At 34.1% G+C, this 20,468-nt stretch overlaps 1 protein-coding gene across 1 annotated transcript in view; it reads left to right on the forward strand.

The window, feature by feature from the left end:
- Positions 1 to 20,468, forward strand: part of ITGB8 (integrin subunit beta 8) — an 83,328-nt gene that overhangs the window by 34,705 nt on the left and 28,155 nt on the right. The window contains exons 4-6 of the mRNA XM_030308069.1: positions 12,264 to 12,510; positions 13,839 to 14,004; positions 14,603 to 14,761. Coding sequence (XP_030163929.1) covers positions 12,264 to 12,510; positions 13,839 to 14,004; positions 14,603 to 14,761 — 572 coding nt within the window. The remainder of the gene's footprint in view (positions 1 to 12,263; positions 12,511 to 13,838; positions 14,005 to 14,602; positions 14,762 to 20,468) is intronic.

The following is a 20,468-nucleotide window of genomic DNA, read 5'->3' on the forward strand; positions in this document are numbered from 1 at the left end:
ACTACATAAACTCTTCCATTAGTTTTAGAAAAGCCCTAGAAGCTACTCAGTTTGTACAAGGTTAGCATAACCCTAGTATTAAACCCTTAACATATTAGGAAATCACATTAAACCATATGTGATAAGAAAAACAATGCCAAAAGGAAAAAAATATATGTTGTTATCTCAACAGATGCTGAAAAATTATACAATAAAATTTAGTGTCTATTCTGCCAAAATAAAAATTTAAGAATAGTTCCTTAATATATTAAAATCCTTCTGGAAGTTTTATGTAAAAGCAGTTAGACAAGAAAACCAAATATGAGTTATAAATATTTTTAGAAGATAAAGCAAAATTATCATCATATGTCTATCTCATAAATCCAAGCAAATCAACCAAAAATAATTTTTAAAATAGAAAACAAAAAATAGGGGCACCTAGCTGGCTCAGTCCACAAAGCATTCAACTCTTGATCAGGGCCATGAGTTTGAGCTCCACCTTGGACCTAGAGTTTACTTAAAAAAAAAAAAAAATGAATAAAAAAAAATACCTCAGCCTTTGTTATGTAAATAAGGTATGCATATTAAAATAAATATATAAATATGCACATAAATAAATAAATAAATAAATAAATAAATTCATTAATTAAATGGCAGGTTTTTTAAATATTCAAATCAATGGATTTCTTACATATATTAAATATAATTTAAAAAGGGATAAATTCCTAGCAGCAATCTAAAACTCAAACTGTCTAGGGATAAACTTTAAAAAGAAAATGTATAAGATCCACTGTGCTACCTAGAAGATATGAATAAATGCAGAAGAATTTTATGTTGCTGATTAGGAAGACAATATTATGGCAGAAAGAGTTAAGATGCCAGAGTAGTAAGGGGATCCTGGGCTTCTTTCTTCTCTTGAACACAGCTAGGTCAACATCAAACCATTTTGGATACCTAGGAAATTGATCTGAGGATTAACAGAACAATCTTCATAATTTGAGAGAAAGAACGTGGCAGCTTCTCTTAACAAGCAAACCAAAACACACCTAGGATCTAGGACCTAAAGAATTATTTTTAATTTTTTAATTTTTATTTCATTCTATTATTACTGTTGTTGTTTCTTCCTCCAAAATGACAAGATGGAGGAATTCCCCTCAAAAGAAAGAACAGGAAGAAATTATGACCAGAGATTTAATCAATGCAGATGTAAGTAAGGTGTCGGAACCAGAATTTAAAACAATGATTTTAAGGATAGTAGCTGGGGTTGAAAAAGCATAGAAGACACCAGAGAGTCACTTCCTGCAGAGATAAAAGAACTAAAATCTAGTCAGGCCAAAATTAAAAATACTATAACCAAGATGCAAACCCAAATGGAGGGCATAAAAATGAGGATGGATAAGGCAGAGGAGTGAAAGAACAATACAGAAGATAAAATTATGCAAAATAATGAAGCTGAAACAAGAGGGAAGCAAAGATCAGGGATCATGAAGACAGACTTAGGAAACTCAGTGATTTATTAAAATGTAATAACATTTGTATCACAGGAATCCCAGAAGACAAAAAGAGAGAAAAAGGGGCAAAAGTTTATGTGAGTAAATTATTGCTGAAAACTTCTGTAATTTGGTGAGGGTGACAGACATCAAAATTCAAGAAGCACAGAGAACTCTCATTAAATGCAACAAAAGCTCATTATCTCTAATACATATCATAGTCAAATTCACAAAATACACAGACAAGGAAAGAATCCTGAAAGCAGCAAGGGAAAAAAAAAAAGCCCTTAACCTACAGGGGAAGACAGATCAGGTTTGCAACAGATCTGTCCACAGAAACATGGCAGGCCAGAAAGGAGTTGCAAAAGATATTCAGTGTGCAGAATGTGAAAAAATATGCAGCCAAGAACACTCTATCCAGCAAGACCATCATTCAGAAGAGAAGGAGAAATAAAAAGGTCCCAGACAAACAAAAACTAAAAGAGTTTGTGACCACTAAACCAGAACTACGATAAATTTTAAGGGGAACTCTGAGTGGAGGAAAAAAAAAAGCAACAAAGACTAGAAAGGACCATAGAGCATCACCAGAAATATCAACTCCATAGGTAACACAATGGTACTAAATTCATATATTTCAATACTTACTCTGAATGAAAATGGATTAAATGCTCCAATCAAAAGACATAGGGTATCAGAATAGTTAAAAAAAGAAGATCTGTCTATATGCTGCCTGTAAGAGACTCATTTTAGACCTAAAGACACCTGCAGATTCAAAGTGAGGGGATAGAGAACCGTCTGTTATGCTAATGGACATCAATAGAAAGCTGGAGTAGCCATACTTATATCAGACAAACTAGATTTTAAAACAAAAGACTGTAACAAGAGATGAAGAAAGGCATTATATTGTAATTCACCGTCTATCCATCAAGAAGATCTAACAGTTGTAAATATTTATGCCCCCAACTTGAAGGAAACCAAATATATAAATCAATTAATAACAAACATAAACACACTGATAATAATCCAATAATAGTGTGGGACTTTAACACCCCACTCACAGCAATGGATAGATCATTGAAATAGAAAATCAACAAGGAAGCAATGGCTTTGAATAACACACTGGACTTAACGAATGGACTTAACGAATATATTCAGAACATTTCATCTAAAGCAGAATACACATTCTTCTTGAGTGCACATGGAAGATTCTCCAGAATAGATCGCATACTGTGTCATAAATCGACTCTCAACAAGTACAAAAAGACAGAGATCATACCATGCATGTTTTCAGATCACAGCACTATAAAATTTGAAGTCGACCACCAGAAAAATTTGGAAAGCCCTCAAATATATGAGGTTAAAGAACATCTACTAAAGAATGAATGGGTTAACCAGGAAATTAAAGAAGAAATAAAAAAAAATACATGGAAGCCAATGAAAATGAAAATACAACAGTCTAAACCCTTTGGAATGCAGCAAAGGCAGTCCTAAGAGGGAAATATATTGCAATTCAGATGACATGATACTCTATGTAGAAAACCTGAAACCAAAAATTTTCCAGAAATGTCCCAAATACATAGCCTAACCTTAGGCTATGTAAAACTAGAAAAACAGACAAAATAAAAAAAAAAAAACTATCAAATAAAGTCGAAAGCCAGCAGAGGAAGGGGAAATAAAGATCAGAGCAGAAATAAATGATATAGAAAAAAAAAAACAGAAAAGATCAATGAAACTAAGAGCTGGTTCTTTGAAAAAATAAACAAATTAATAAACCCCTGGAAAGACTTATCAAAATGAAAGAGAAAGGACCCAAATAGATAAAATCACAAATGAAAGAGGAGAGATCACAACCAACAACACAGAAATACAATTAGAATACTTTGAAAAATTATATGCCAACAAACTGGGAAATGTAGAAGAAATGGACAAATTCCTAAATACTCACAAACTACCAAAAATGAAAACTGGAAGAAGTAGAAAAACTTGAACAGAACCATAACCAAAAAATGAGAATGATTCAGTAATAAAAAATCTCTCAACAAACAAGAGTCCAGGGCCAAATGGCTTCCCAAGGGAATTCTACCAGACATTTAAAGAAGAGTTAATACCTATTTTTCTCATAGTGTTTCAAAAGATAGAAATAGAAGGGAAACCTCCAAACCCATTCTATGAAGCCACCATTACCTTGATTCCAAAACCAGACAAAGACTCCACTAAAAAGGAGACTTACAGGCCAAAATGAATAAGGATGCAAAAATTCTCAACAAGATACTAGCAAATTGAATTCAACAGTACATTAAAATAATTATTCACCATGATCAAGAGGGATTTATTCCTGGGCTGCAGGACTAGTTCAATATTCACAAATCAGTCAAGGTGATACATCACATTAATAAAAGAAAGGATAAGAACCATATGATCCTGTCAATAGATGCAGAAAAAGTATTTGACAAAATATAGTAATTGTTCTTGATATAAACCCTAAACAAAGTAGGGATAGATGAAACATACCTCAACATCATAAAGGCTATATACTAAAGACCCACAGCTAATATCATCCACAATGGGAAAAACAGATCCTTTCCCCTATGGTCAGGAACAAGACAGGGATGTCCACTCTCACCTCTACTATTTAATATAGTACTGGAAGTTGTAGCCTTTGCAATCAGACAACAAAAAGAAATAAAAGTATCCAAATCCACCAGGGAAAAGTCAAACTTTCACTATTTGCAGATGACATGATACTCTATGTAGAAAACCTGAAACCAAAAATTTGCTAGAACTAATACATGAATTGAGCAAAGCTGCAGGATATAAAATCAACATGCAGAAACCTGTTGCATTTCTATACACCAATAAAGAAGCAGCAGAAAAAGAAATCAAGGAATAGATCCCATTTGCAAATGTACCAAAAACAATAAGATACCCAGAAATAAACCTAACTAAAAAGGTAAAAGATTTGTACTCTGAAAACTATAAGAACACTTATGAAAGAAATTGAAGAGTACATAAAGAAATGGAAAGCATTTCATGCTCATGGATTGGAAGAACAAACATTGTTAAAATGTCTGTACTACTCAAATCAATCTACACATTAAATACAATCACTATCAAAATACCAGCAGCATTTTTCACAGAGCTAGAACAAACAATCCTAAAATTTGTATGGAACCACAAAAGACCCTGAATAACCAAAGCAATCCTAAAAAAGAAAAACAAAACTGGAGGCATCACTATTCCAGATTTCAAGCTATAATACAAAGTAATAGTCATCAAAACAGTATAGTACTGGCACAAAAACAGATACATAGATCAATGGAACAAAGAAGAAAACCCAGAAGTGGACCCACAACTACATGGTCAACTCATCTTCAACAAAGCAGGAAAGAATATCCAATGGAAAAAAGAGTCTCTTCAACAAATGGTGTTGGGAAAACTAGAGGGCAACATGCAGAAGAATGAAATTGGATCACTTTCTTACACCATACTCAAAAATTAACTCAAATCGATGAAAGACTTAAATGTGAGACAAGAAGCCATAAAATCTTAACAGGAGAACACAGGCAGCAACCACTTTGACATCTGCCAGAGCTACTTCTTATTAGACACATTGCTGAAGGCAAGGGAAACAAAAGCAAACATGAACTATTGGGACTTCAGCAAGAAAAAAAAAATCTGCACAGCGAAGGAAACAGTGAACAAAACTAAAAGGAAGCCTATTGAATGGGAGAAGATATTTGCAAATGATATGTCTGAAAAAGGGTTCGCATCCAAAATCTATAAAGAACTTAACAAACTCAACACCCAAAAACAAATAATCCAGTTAAGAACTGTGCAGAAGACACGAATAGACACTTTTCCAAAGAAACGGCCAACAGATACATGAAAAGATGCTTAACATCACTCATCATCAGAGAAATACAAATCAAAATCACAATGAGATACTATCTACACCTTTCAGAAAGGCTAAAATTAACAACACAAGAAACAACAGGTGTTGGTGAGGATGTGGAGAAAGGGGAACCCTCTTACACTGTTGGTAGGAATGCAAAGTGGTACAGCCACTCTGGAGAGCAGTATGGAGGTTCCTCAAAAAACAACATATAGAACAACCTTACAGTCTAGCAATTGCACTATTAGGTATTTACCCAAAGAATACAAAAATATAGATTTGAAGCAGTACTCAAACCCCAATGTTTATAGCAATATTATCAACAATAACCAAACTATGGAGAAAATCCAAATGTCCATTGACTGATGAATGGATAAAGAAGATGTGGTGGTAAATATATATAGAGAGAGAGAAAGGGAGAGAGAGAGGGGGAGGAATATTACTCAGCCATCAAAAAGAATAAAATCTTCCCATTTGCAAGGATGTGGATAGAGCTAGAATGTGTTATGCTAAACGAAATAAGTCAATCAAGAAGGACAAATTCCATATGATTTCATTCCTATGTGGAATTTAAGAAACAAACAGATGAACATATGGGGAGCAGAGAGAATAGAGGGAAACAAACCACAAGAGACTCCTAATGATAGAGAACAAACTGTGGTTTCATGGAGAGAAGTGGCTGGGAGATGGGCTAGATGGGTGATGGCTACTAAGGAGGGCACTTGTGATGAGCACTGGGTGCACTGCATTCTACTTCTCAAACTAATATTGCCCTGTAAGTTAACTAAAATTTAAATTAAAAAAAGGAAGACAATATTACAGCAATGGCAGTTTTCTATAAACATACTCTATAAATGTAACAAACCCAAATGAATCAATAAATAAGACAATCCCAATCCAATTTGAATGAAGGTTTTTAAAGCAAATCTTCAGTGATACTCATTATGCATGTATCTTTGTATAAAATAGAATATTCATATAGGATAAATTCTTATAAATAGATTTACTAGGTCAAATATATATAAATTTATATAGGTTCCCAATGTATATTATCAGGTTATTTATAAGAAAAATGGATGTCCAGTTAAGGCTTTCAGAGTCAACCTTGCCTTTTCACTCTTTTTAATCTCTTAAGTTTTTACATGTAACTCGTCTGTTAGCTGTTTTCTTTTCCCTTTATCCTAGAATTAAAAAGCTGCAACATTTTTCCTAAGCTTACTTTAACCATCTTTAGTTCTTTTTCTGTGTGTTATTTGCCTTTCATACAAATTTTCCTGTTTTTCTAACTGAACACTAATTTTTAGTAGCTTATACATGAAGCTTATCATATATTATTTGCCTCAAATAAATATGACTATATCCTCTCAAAATGTCTTTCTCTGTTTTATATACTCGGGATTTGAAAATTATAAGGTGAATTTTTTTTCTATTATTGTGTTACACTTAAATATATACATTTAAACGAATTTAAATTTAGTTTGTTCCTTTTTGTATATATAATGGTGGTTGATTCTTCCTGAGACTAAAAATTAACAGTTCAGAAGGTGGGTAACAGTTTCAGTGCTATAGATAATAATAGTAATGGTGATGAGGCAGGAGAAAAATGGACAGGCATGAGAGATGTCTCTCATTAGCATCCCCAGGGGTTGGTGATTGATGAGCAAGGAGACACTGGAGCTGTGGCTTAAGTAACAAGGTGAGAGGTATGGCTGCCTTCTGTGGAAGGTTGGTACTGAGTTCAAACTGAGACATCTTAATTTGAGGTAGTGACTTACTGTATTTGAAGCTGAAGTTCAGCAGGAGGTACAGGTTGGATAAAGATGTGGGAGACCTCAACTGAGTTCTTAACTAAGGTCACTGAAGGCAGTATGGGGAGTAGAAGAGTGAAAAGAGAAATGCTTAATGTCTATGTCAATCACTATGGGGCTTGATTCTATTTAGTTTCCCACTACTATTTGGATTTCTGTATGCAAATTAGCGTAATTGTCTAATGGGTGTAAGCCATCTTTCCAACATAGCTATGACAGAACTCTATATTATAATAAACATATACAACAAGTAGTTATTAAATTACATTTAATAAGTTCATCTAAAAAATGCATATGATGGGGCACCTGGGTGCTTTAGTCAAACATCAGACTCTTGATTTCAGCTTAGGTCATGATCTCACAGTTCATGAGATTGAGTCCCACATTGGGCTCTGCGCTGACAGTGCAGAAATAACCTTTAAAATAAATGCACATGGCACCAGTTGTTTTGTTTGTTGTTTTAAGTTCATTTATTTATTTTGGGAGAGAGACAGCTCAGGGGAGAAGCAGAGGGAGTGGGAAAGAGAATCCCAAGTAGGCTCTGTGCTGTCAGCGCAGACCCAACTCAGGGCTCAATCCCATGTCTCTGGGATCATGACCTGAGCCAAAATCAAGAGTTGGATGCTTAACTGACGGAGCCACCCATGCACCCTGACATGCCAGCTTTGAAGCATAACATATAAAGCTACACTTTACCAACTCCAGATATATAGAAACATCACTCCTCATGATATGAAAGTCCTCTCTACCATGACACATATAATGCATACCTAAGTGTAAAATGAATTTATCCCCTAATATTGATATTGATTTGATTTATTTATAATCACTTATTCTTATCTTATAAAATTCATTATGTTCAATGTAGCATCTATTAAGAATCTAAAAATTTTTTCATGAATACTTCTATTAGATCATATACTAACTAAACTTTTTAAACAATGTTGGTAGGATTCTATTGTATATTTAATATATGTAATATATATTATTGAATCTTTAAAATTTTAAAAATTTAAAAGTGACACTTTCTTTTACTTTTTACTTCTTAAACTATACTTTTTTTCTTATTTTTACCTATCAATCTTATGGAAAAATAGTAACAGAAGCTACTGATCCTACTTGATGTTCCCTAAGAACACTGAAATGAAATCTTTAGGAAGGTAGGAGAGAGAAAGAAATCCTCTAATTCTACTTCAGAAGTAATATAATGTATATGATAAGGATAAGTATAATCTATACCTCACTAACTTAAGAAAATGTTTCAACATTAATTCATTTTTGTATTGTAAAAAAAATCCCTTTAATTTAGTGTAGCTTAATTTAAAATATAAGATTTTTCAGGTATTCTTCTTAAATTAAAAAAAAATTAACCATAAAAAATATAGAAGTCATTCATTCTTTTCCCCTCTACCCCTTGGCACAATCCCTTATTTTATCCCCCACAGAAAGTCAGAAACGTGCTGGAGTCTGTGCCTTGATGTTTCAAACCCATCTCATTCTGGGGCCTTCTTCCCCCACCCAAGTACAAGAAATTGGCTCTTCTTTCTTCCTACTAGTTTTCCGCAGTTTCTTATAGTTTTTCAATTTCATCTTATGTAGAACGTTTTTAGTTATCTTTTCTTAATGTCCCATCATGGTTGTTTCAGCCAAATCTTCCGAGATGTTAACACCATTATTTGAGTGATTTAAAACTCATTCTCACTACTTTTCATTCTTTGCGCTATTAACACCAGTACTGGCAATAGCTCTAAGTAGGTCTCAGCTTTCCCCCAAGTCCTATTTCTTATTCTATGTCACAGACTCACTTCTTCCCTTTGAAGTTAATTGACAGAAGAAAGGATCTGAGCTTTTAGAATCTCAAAAGGTATAAGAATGAAACTTTCTTGGAAATAATATAAGTAGTAGCATAAACATTTGGGGCCAGATGATATTCTTTCCTCCTCTGTGGGAAAGAAGTCATAGATATTAGCATCTCAGGAAGGTAAATATGTGGACCTTTTGAAATGCTGTATCAAAATGTGCTTCAGTGTAGTTTAGTTAAACACATCTATGAGTGTCTATGCATGTACCAAATCCAGAGGCTTCAGAGATAAATGAATAGTTTTTACCCTAATGAGGCTTATAATTTAGTAATAGTAATAATGATAATTACTAATGTGTGTGTGTGTATATATATAATATAATATATATATATATATTAATATATATATAATATTTACATTGTACCAAATACTACAGTAAATAGTTTACATAGATGTTACTTAGTAGCTCTTAGCCACTAAAAGAACCCACCTCTCTCAGAGTAGCATTTATGACATTACTGCCTACATTGATAACCTCAAAGCAATGATGATCACAGATACCAAATCTTATTTTTACATGTGTTTCTTTCTCATCCATTATATTCAAAATTTCTAATGTCATCTGTCTTTTGAGCCCTGTGTTGGTGGCACCCCAGTATGAACTGAGTGGAGATTTTATATGGGGACACAGTATCCATGTGCCCATGAAAAGGTATTTCTACTACCTCCAAGAGAATGTTTCTTCCTCCTGTATAAATGAAGCCAAAACCCAGCTAGAAAGCATATATGGAAATATCTCAAGCTCATGGGAAAAACAATAATCCAAGCATGGCCCCTTCAGTCTCCTCCTTAACAAGCAAAGTGGAATTTGGGATTAGTCTATCTAGGGTTGCCTACTTGAGCTGACAACTAGAACCTTACAGGAACCTCAAATGCCTTGCAGTTTAAAAGGGGTAATGTTTGTTTTCTCCAGCAATGACTAAAAAGCCTGTGCGTGGGAAGAGTCTCTTTTCCCCTTTATTAGAAACTTGTCTTACTGAGGCCTCAGCCCAAGCTGAGGTCTATATACTTCAAAATCAAGCTAGAGCAGCCTAAACCCTCCAGCCCTGACCATTTGGGAAGGCTTCTATACAGCCATCTTCTCTGAGGCCAGTGAGACCACGATTTGCTTGCAAGGCTAAGAGCAGCTACTGTATGCTGAGAGCTCTTGTATGGCTAACATTTGGTTGGACCTCCCCTAATATCTTAGTCCTCTAAGGAACTATGCCTTTGCAGATTCTGTTGGCTAAGATAACGAACCAACTTTATAACAACCTGCATAATACACTAAATATCTAGGGCATTATTCAATAACTCCATGAAAACACACAGCCTTTCATCTTTAGACAGAGACACAATAAACTGTAATGATCACCAAGATGAAAATACCATGTGGTCAGTGCCTAAGGTCTTCAGCTTATACCCAAGTCAACAGTTAAAAAACAATTACACAACTGGTAAAAAATAAAAAAAAAAAAAAGGAAGAAGCTGATCCACACATTAAACCACATGAACCACACTCTCCAATTATGTTCCATTTCTATTTCTTATCAACTTGGCTCTGTCTAGATTTCTGACATTCTCTTGAATTGAACCTCTCCATCCAAATAGCAAGACATTTCCACAGGGACAGGCATTCTCGCTAGATACTGGGAAAGCAGAGCTGAATATACGCTCTTTGGAGGCAGCCCAGCTCCTAAAGGGAAGGAGTGAGGGAGTGGGATGGGTGGCCTTCACATGCCAAATTCTCCTCCCAAAAGCTTGGACACAAAATAGGAGTGTTACAGTAAAGGGATTTCCAGCACATACAGGCAAATTAGTAATGAGTAATTTCTCCCATCATTATTATTACATGCCAGAAAAACCTTATTATATTGAATACATTCTGTAACTGACTTGAAAACATCTGACTTATAAAATAATTTGCAAGAGATTATTGCTACTTCTGAAAATATGATTTGATAAATTAGAGGATTCTTTTGTTAGGTAGATCAGGCTACCTATTGTATTTACAAATTGGTGTTTATTAAAAAAATTTTCTGCTCAAATTATTCTCCACTGATACTTAATGACTTACAAAGCACTTACTTTATTGTTTAAAAATGTAAATTCACAAATTACCTATATTTAAATTGACAACTTTTTACCATATACTTACAGGCTTCCAATTATGGAATGAAAAAGTCATGGGAATAAAAGGCACAGCATAAGGAATACAGTCAATACTGTAATAACAATATAACAGTACCGATGGTAGCTACACAGCATAACATAAAAACTTGACAAATCACTAAGTTGTACACCTAAAACTAATGTAACATTGTGTGTCAACTATACTCAAATAAAATAAGTAAATAATAAATAAAAATTAGTTAAAAATAATTACAGAACTACCAACTCCATAGAGTACTATATCCTTATATACAATGATACAGGTCCTTGTAGCAAATGATAATGGATAGAGAATTAAATAAAATTGCACTGCAGACAGTTGTTGGGAAGCTCCCACATTTCTCCTCATGGTGACCCTCTCCTCTCATCTAGTTCCTTGGCCTCCATGATCCCTCCTCAACATATGTTTATCAAGTATCCACTATGCATTAGACAAATTGTGTTCCCTACATTGCCCAGGTGCCCAGTGGGGCATTGCTGGGTACCATTCTTTAGATTACTGTCTCTTTCCTTCTCAGGATTAACTGTCGGGAAGAATCTCATTATCTAATTCATAATGACATACTACTTATTTTGAATAGGTTAACATACTGCTCAGTACTAGAGTTTTCACATCTCGTACGTAAATATGCCTTAGCCCAAAGGGATAAATTTGCATCTGTATCCAGTGAGAGGTAACTTTTCTTAAGATGCCTTTCTAGTTTTCCTCAAACCAAAAGCCACTTTCAAACCAATACAGCCACCTACTCTTGAGATAGAATGCTACTTGCTATACTGTGCTATGCTTTCCTAGATACTAAGGGAAACACAGGCAATATATTTCCTATTGCATTTATACTGGCCCATATGTTATTATCTCTGCACTACAGAATTGTGACAAATCCATTGTAGAAGCTGGAAACAAATAAATTGATGAGGTTTTCAAACTGCTTTAAAATTATTCCGAGATGTTCCTAACTTCATTCATTATGTACAAATTTGTGGTAGTTGTTCTGTATATAAAATATAACCGATTCATTGAGAGCTTATCCTGAAATGTTTAAAATGAATATTATATGACATTTGTGTTTCTTTGAACTAGAAGCGGAAGCTAATTTTATGCTGAAAATTCATCCTCTGAAGAAATACCCTGTGGATCTTTATTACCTGGTTGATGTCTCAGCATCAATGCACAATAATATTGAAAAATTAAATTCTGTTGGAAATGATTTATCTAGAAAAATGTCATATTTCTCCCGTGACTTCCGCCTTGGATTTGGCTCATATGTTGATAAAACAGTTTCACCATACATTAGCATCCACCCAGAAAGGATTCATAATCAATGCAGGTATCTAGAGGTTGATGTGAATTTCACAATGCCAAATTAATTTTTTTCTTAGAAAATCTATTTGTTTTTATAAATGACTTACTAAATTTTATATTTGTTTTATTAAGTGAGAAATGAAAATATTTGGAGAGGAAGTATGTTTTTATCTGAAAACTTATGAGCTTATAACTTGGACTTCTTGTTTTATGTTTTTTCAAATATGATTCAGTTTTATCACAAAAAAAAACCCTACAAATAATATTAGTAATTTTAGACAAAACCCCAATATTCAGGCTACTATGTATAGCAATACCTGTTTGAGAATTCTGTTTTTGTCCTTTTTGATTGCTCCAAATTTGTTAAATGAAGGTTGGTCAAATTTAAAGTGCTTATATTGCCAGTACTGCAACTGTCTTTCCTTTACTGTGTTGTGACTAGGTTTGTAATTTTGTTGTTTAAGATGTGACTTCAAAGAAAGCTCTGCTGAAAGAGCCTCTTTTCTTATCATTTTGAAACTCTGATTCTAAATAGCATATGCTCCACTATGAAACAAGAACTAACCTTAAAAATAAAAGTTTCTCACACAGTATCCTAATTATCCTGTCGAGTTCTGAGAGAGAAATGTGTTCAGTTCTTCGTTAATATAACATTTCATTTTAACATCTTTCCTATTTCCATAATCTGCCCAGATCACTTTAGAGTGTACACTCTAATCTGCCCAAAGAACTCTGCTAACTGTTGTAATGGATGCATCTCCTCATGGAGCTGTGTGCACCTTCTCCTGAACGTGCATGTGCCTGAGAAATTGTTCGCACTTTTGGGGACATCATGGGATTCTCAAAACAATTTTAATAAACTTTCATGATTCGTTGATACTTTCACCCCAATTATCACTTTAAAAACTAGCATAATATTTTAAATATCAAACAATGGTATAATGTTTTCACTAAGTTCCTAAAACACATTTCCCAAAAAGTGTTTTTCAACTATTCCATGGTCAAATATGATAGGAAAGCACTGCAAATTCTTATCTCCTCTTAAAAACTAGCCATGCATATTAGCATAACAAAAGCTCTGTAGGTGTCCTATATTGAACACGTTTAGTCTTTAGTTTTTGGATACCAAACCATTATATTCCTATTTCCTACTTGCAAAGAAACATCCAACAGTATTGAACTTTTCTGTGATTTTATAAAGTACTGCTTTTCTCTAATACAAGTTCCTTGGCAAAAAAATTATTCTATGTTCTTTTTTTACACCAAACCACACAATTTTACTGTGAGTAGTATTTTGGATCTTTGAATGAAGCATAGCAAAATAGAATTTGCATTTCTTCTTTTTTTACACAGCGACTACAATTTAGACTGTATGCCTCCCCATGGATACATCCATGTGCTATCTTTGACAGAGAACATTACTGAGTTTGAAAAAGCAGTTCACAGACAAAAGATCTCCGGAAATATAGATACACCTGAAGGAGGTTTTGATGCCATGCTTCAGGCAGCTGTCTGTGAGGTAAGAAGTTTCATATCATTTTGCTCAGATACAAAATTCCCCAAGAATTTAAGATTTTTTTTTCCTCTTTGGTGTATAGAGTCAAAACATAATATAGAAGAATACATTCTTCTGACTCTTACTTGTCACCAGTGTTATTCATTTTGGTATGTGTTCAGGACAGAGGAGCTAAATTGGGAGAGGGAATAATAGGGAATAAATAGGAAAATATAAAAGGGAAAGAATAACTTACGCACTTGGAAAATCCTTTCCAAAAGGGCTACTCTTTTTCACTTACCACTTTCCAAAGAAGAGCCCGAAATAGCCTGTTTTCCTACTCACATTGTGTTGGTGCTCTGCACTTTGTAGCCCTGGCTTGTTCTTCCTCTGGGGGAGCGCCAGAAATCTCTAGCTGTGAGATGTGCAGTCAAATGGCTATGGTAAAATAGAGGGTATGCAAATAAAAGTTAGTGCTATTTAGGAAACAGCATTGTATTTACACACATCATTCTAGCCTGACATAATGTTTGTTAAATTCCCAACTTTACATTTCTTGAGATCGAGACCACAGTACAGATCTATGGTATGGTACAAGATCTAATTATATGTTTATTTTAAGAGTCATATTGGATGGCGAAAAGAAGCTAAAAGATTGCTGCTGGTGATGACAGATCAGACATCTCATCTTGCTCTTGATAGCAAATTGGCAGGCATAGTGGTGCCAAATGACGGAAACTGCCATCTGAAAAACAACATCTACGTCAGATCTACAAGCATGGTAACATAACAATAGATTCTTAGTAGTTATGATTCTTTTGGCCAAGATATAGGTTTAAACTGACAATTCACCTGTTCTTGTACCAAGAAATTATCTGAATGGGCATGATTCAGAGTTAGGATACACCATGAGAGAAAAGTTATGTAATAATGCAATCGGTAAATGCTGATTGATATATTAAGACTAAAACACTTCAACAACATCTAGTAGCTGACTCTCTGATATGCTAAAAAGCACTGTATAATTTGTAAAAATGAAAGTGATATAGGAGCTTACTGTGTATGGAATTAAAGAACATTAAAAGGAAACATGTGTGTGTATATGTATGTGTGTGTGTGTGTGTGTGTGTGTATATATATATATATACACACATATATATGTATACACTTTTTGCTTTATATTAAAAACAACTGGATCTGCATAGTTGGTATCTAAAAACAATATTAAGGATTGGTAAGAAAAGTGTATTTGGCCTGAAGAATCCTCACAGTATAATAGGGAGAACTAAATACAGACTAAGAAAAAAAGGAGTAAAACAAGGTTGGCTTTCAATATTCTGGACCTCACACCTTCCCTCTGAAGCTTATCTATATTTAGGGGATCTTTTTTTTTAAATCAGTGGATAACTGGATTGCTTCCTGAGGATTAGCTTCAGCTCTGAATCATATACTTAAAAATAATATACATGAATCATCAAAAAATACATGTGTATATTTATGTCATTCGTAGTAATGAACTTAAGAATAGAAATTTGCCAAGCCTCAGAATCAGACTAGACATCACCACCCTCATTTCCTGTTCCACGTTGATTTTCATGCTGCCCAGTTTTGAAAGATATGATATCATCTAAAGGAACAAAGCCAAATGTAATCTTAAAAACACAAACTACCTCCAGCTAGTAGTTCATGGCTACCTGACAGATGTCAAATTATCACCTTGAAATTTAAAGATATTCCAAGGCGCTCTGGTAAGTGTATCGTAGTGCTCCAAGGCACCTCATCCTCAAACACACTTTGGGAATTTCAATATTGGAAGCATATAAGTTATGTAGAAATTTGTGTGGTTCCCATGAGTCAAATTTAAATAGTTTAAATTTAGTTAATCTGGAGCATCTTACCAGACTTACTAAATATCTAGAGGAGCAAGTATTACTGCATAGAATAAGTTCATCCCTTGGTTGGTTTAGCCCTCAATAGCAGCCTCAAAATTTAAAGATTTTAAAAGGTAACTAGAGTTTGAATTTTAAAATTGGGGATTTGGAATTATTCCAATAATGTCTTTCCCTTTTTAATTCTCTTCTATTCAGTCACATTTCACTTTCGTAGACCCACCCATTTTAATTTAGTCATTTCTTATCTTTCCTTCCTTCTATTTAACCTTTTTAAATCTGAGATAGAGTTCTAATTATTTACCAGGGAGTGGAGGAGGAGACAAGAGTAGCTATTCTATTGTGAGCCAAGGAGAAGCATTTTTTTAAAGAAAAAATAATAATCACATTATTCTCAAATTGCATTGCATTATCCTTTTGAATTTTTGCCAAGTCACTGAAGTCATGTCTTTATAATTATATTTAGAGGGTGCTGCTGTGCATCTTGGAAAGATTCCTTAAGGCAAAGAAATGCTCTCATAATTTTAGACATATACCATGCCATATAACCTTATGGAAATTAATTATAATTCTGGTGGAATTTTGCACTGTGTTTGGGCTCTTATTACATCAGGAATTTGGATAATCTGTCATCAACTGCATTTGCCTTCTTGAACTTTGTTCCACCTACTTAACAGAATGAAACTTCCACATGTCACTGATGTGTATTGAGTAAACCAAGGAGCAGTGTGTTTGTTAATACCTTAGAAGAATATATTTATCTCATTTATCCCAGGTCTTTGTTTTAAGGGATCTTCTTCCTAAGAATTCTCATTCCCTTCATTTCCAGGGACACTGCCCTAAAACAAAAGAAGTTGAAGCATATTGATTGATCCCTCGACTATGCATTTATATCTGCAAGATGTGCTACTGCTCTGAACCTTCCTATATCCAAAGCTACCCTGAACCTGACTCTAAGCAGATTTACCTGCTTATTTTAAAATGATCTCCATCTCTCTCCTATTTGGCCATTATAGAGGAAATTAAAAAGGTATAAGTTAGACAAGCAATTAAACACTTCACTTACTGGCTCTACCTCCAGTGGCCAACACCAGCAATGTTGAATGGTATCTGGGCTTCTTGGTCTAAGACTCTGGTTGTTTTATTTATAAAAGGAAATAACTGATAAAAGACCTTTTATATGATTAAATAACATGGGCCAGAGTTCTGCTACTTGTACATATAGCTATTTCACGAGGGTCAATGTGACTTCCAAAATAACAACAACTACCATGTTTGGGGTATTTATTAACTGAAACCACTATAGCAAACACTGCATACAGCATCGAATTTATCTTTACAGCAACTGTAGAGTAGTCATAATTAGCCTTTTTTTTTAACAAACAGAAAAACTGAGGGTAGAAGTACTTAAGTAAGTTGACTAAGGACAGACAGCTAAGAAGTTTTAATAAGTAGCAGAGGTGGGGCTCAAGTAGCTCAGTCCAGTTCAATCTTAAATTAAAATCTGTATTCTTTGTCACAGTGTCTCAAGGGAAAAGTACAAGAAATACAGCAGTGAAGTCCTTGGTGTAATTTCTGATCTAATTTCCTGGTTGCAGTCTTACTTATGAAAGACATAAAGCACATAATTTGTCTTACATGAATAAAGAAGACAGAATTAAAAATAGTTTCTATTTACACATTATTAAAATTAGTATATGGCTTTTGGAAAATAATATTATACTATTGAATAAATTACATTTTCCACTGCTTTTTCTCTAATTCCAGAATGAAAACTTGAGTAATATAGTTTTATAACTTATCCAGTAATAATGGCTGTTTAAAATATGGCGTTCTTTCTAAAATAGTAGGTATTAGTATAAAAATCATTAATGGTATAGAAGAAAGTTATTAATACTGGGTCTAGAATTTCAACCTGTTTCTCCACCCAGCTCCTCCAGGATGATTCTCAGCCTCCCTCAGAGACTTCCTTACAGTATTCACCCCATGCTTGGCAGTGGCCAAGAATAACACCAAGGTCTACAGTAACAGTGAAAGGGAGCTGAGGAGCAAAAGTTGGAAGAGGCACACCAGCCATGCAATGAACCCTTCCTTATTCGTGGATTTTTTAAAGGTTGTTATGACTGTCTGTTCTGGATGGAGATATGCAGATTGGCAAAATCCTACCACAGTCCTAAATGTATTTAGTAGCTTAGATTTGGTGTTATTTTTTCTATCCAGCCTTTTTTTTTTTTTCTTTCTTTGTCTCATCATATTATGGTTCAGGGATTCTTCATCTTTCCTATCACATAACTCCTCAGAATCCCCTTGCTTTGGGATTCATAGTTCATTCCCTCCCCTGAAGCCTCAATTGGATATACTCACCGCTGAACTGGTCACCATCTTAGAGGACAGAAGCTGAACTGCAGAAGGCATATTAGGCATTACTAAAGAGTTTTGCTTCTTTATGGGTGAAAACGGTCAATATTCTGCTTGTGACTTCTCATGTAACTTTATTTAACATGTTATTCACTTATAGTAAGCCAGTTAGGAAGGCTTTTTTTTTCCTCCATGTATCTCAACTACTTGGAATTATATTCAGTTTTTCCAGAGCTGCCGCTGAAGATAGGGAGCCTGACAAGATGCTTGACTAATTTAATCTATAACTTTGCTGAGTTAACAAAAGTTAAAGTTATTATATTTATTTGTGTTCCTATTTTTCTGACAGGGCTATTTCTGACATTTTCAAATGTCTGAGAGCATCATTTATAATTAATGCTATTATATAGCATTCCATGTAAGGAGACAATATTAATCTTTTAGTAAAGAGACTTTTTACTTATTTTTGCTGCTCTGTGACTAAGAAGTAACTTAGAAATAACCTCAGAAAGTGTTAAACGTTTCCCTATTTCTGCTGCTCATCTTCTTTGTCTCAGACATATCAATAAAAATGCTAATTCATTGAGCACTTATTTTATGCTGGCACATTGTTGAGCATATTGTTTATGCTATCTCATTCATATCTCTTCAACCCATTTTATAAACAAGGAAGCTGAAACTTAGAGACCTCAAGTTAATTTATGCAAGGTCACTGAGGTACTACAAATATCAGTCAAGATCCACACCTATGCTGTCTAATACCAGAATCCATTGCTGTGCTTATGCTGACTGCCTCCATTTATTACCCCCAACCCTAAGCTCTATGATCTATCTGCTGGACCCTCCACATACCTTAGCTCATTAAATCTCCGAATCAACCCAAAAGAGTAAGCATCATATACCCATCCACAATGAAGTGGAGAGGGAGGGCAAATACCTTGCTCTGGGTACTTGATTCTCAGATCTCTAACTTGCCCCCTATACCATAGTCTTCATACTGAGTACTGACTGCTTTTCAGAAGACCAATGAATGCGAGTGATTTTGGTGACACTGAAAGAAAGCTAAATTAGGAGTCATTTAAAAAATAGTTTTAAGCATATTCAACCCTGAAGTCTTCCCAAAATAATTATTCTAAATGTTTTGAACACCTAAAAATATACTTTCCAAGCCTAAGTTTATACAATAGTCCTAATTTTGCATGATACTGAATGCTGTTTCTAATGAAAAATAAATCTAGAATAACCCCTAATCTTCTACCTTTTGTCACAGACTGAGGCATAACAGCACAATAACTATTTAAAGTAAAATGGAGAGACTGTCTAAACCAAAACCATCCTTTTGAGAGCATTAGTATTTATTTAGTCGCAGGGAAATTACCGATTTGTAATTATGGGAATAATAATAACAGTAATTCTAATATGGCTCCACTAAAGCATGTAATAATAATTTTCACCTTATTTCTTACTTTTTTCTCTCTGTTTAAAACTACTTAAAACTATAACTTCTAAAATTAATTAAAGAGATAAGACCAGTTTAAAGTTTTTTAGCACCTTTGGGCTTTATGAATATGCACAATCAGGAAAGTAAAGGAAATGTCACCTGGGCAGAATGCACCTAGAAAATTTTATATCCTGTTTCAAGTCCACGTGCAGTTGAGTTTTTTTTTAAATAGTGTTAAAACTTTTAAAACTAACAAAATGCCTCTGTTCAGCTTACTGCTCTCTTAACTTTTAAATTATAAATGTCATAAGAACAATAATGACTTCAATAATAACTTTAGAATAGATCTAATCTGAATGTTTCTCATGCTCAAAGAAAAATAGCCAGAGAATGATCTCTGCAAACAATATTTAGTTTTGTTTTTTTTTTCTTTTAAATTGAAAGCAAAGGCTGCACACAGAAACACCTGGGTTAGGCTTAGAGTAGTCTGGCACTGCTTTTATAATGGCTTTGAAAATGAGCTCTGAAAAATATAATGGTTTGCAAAAGTGGCACAATAAAAATAAAATGTGATGAAATATTTATGAAATAGAATGTTCTAATTAAATGATAGTTTCAGTTCAATCATATTTAAGCAGAAAATTTTTATTACCACTCTTCATTGAAAAGCTTACAAAAGTTATCAGTCCGTCCCCCTCCTTCAGTAACTGGGATAGCATGATTACAATGATAGTGTGTTTGCCAGGAGCCACAAATTCAAACATTTGAGGGGCCAGGTAAAAAGGCAAAACCAATGAAGC

The sequence above is a fragment of the Lynx canadensis genome, chromosome A2 (assembly GCF_007474595.2).
Source record: "Lynx canadensis isolate LIC74 chromosome A2, mLynCan4.pri.v2, whole genome shotgun sequence".
Lineage (NCBI taxonomy): Eukaryota > Metazoa > Chordata > Mammalia > Carnivora > Felidae > Lynx > Lynx canadensis.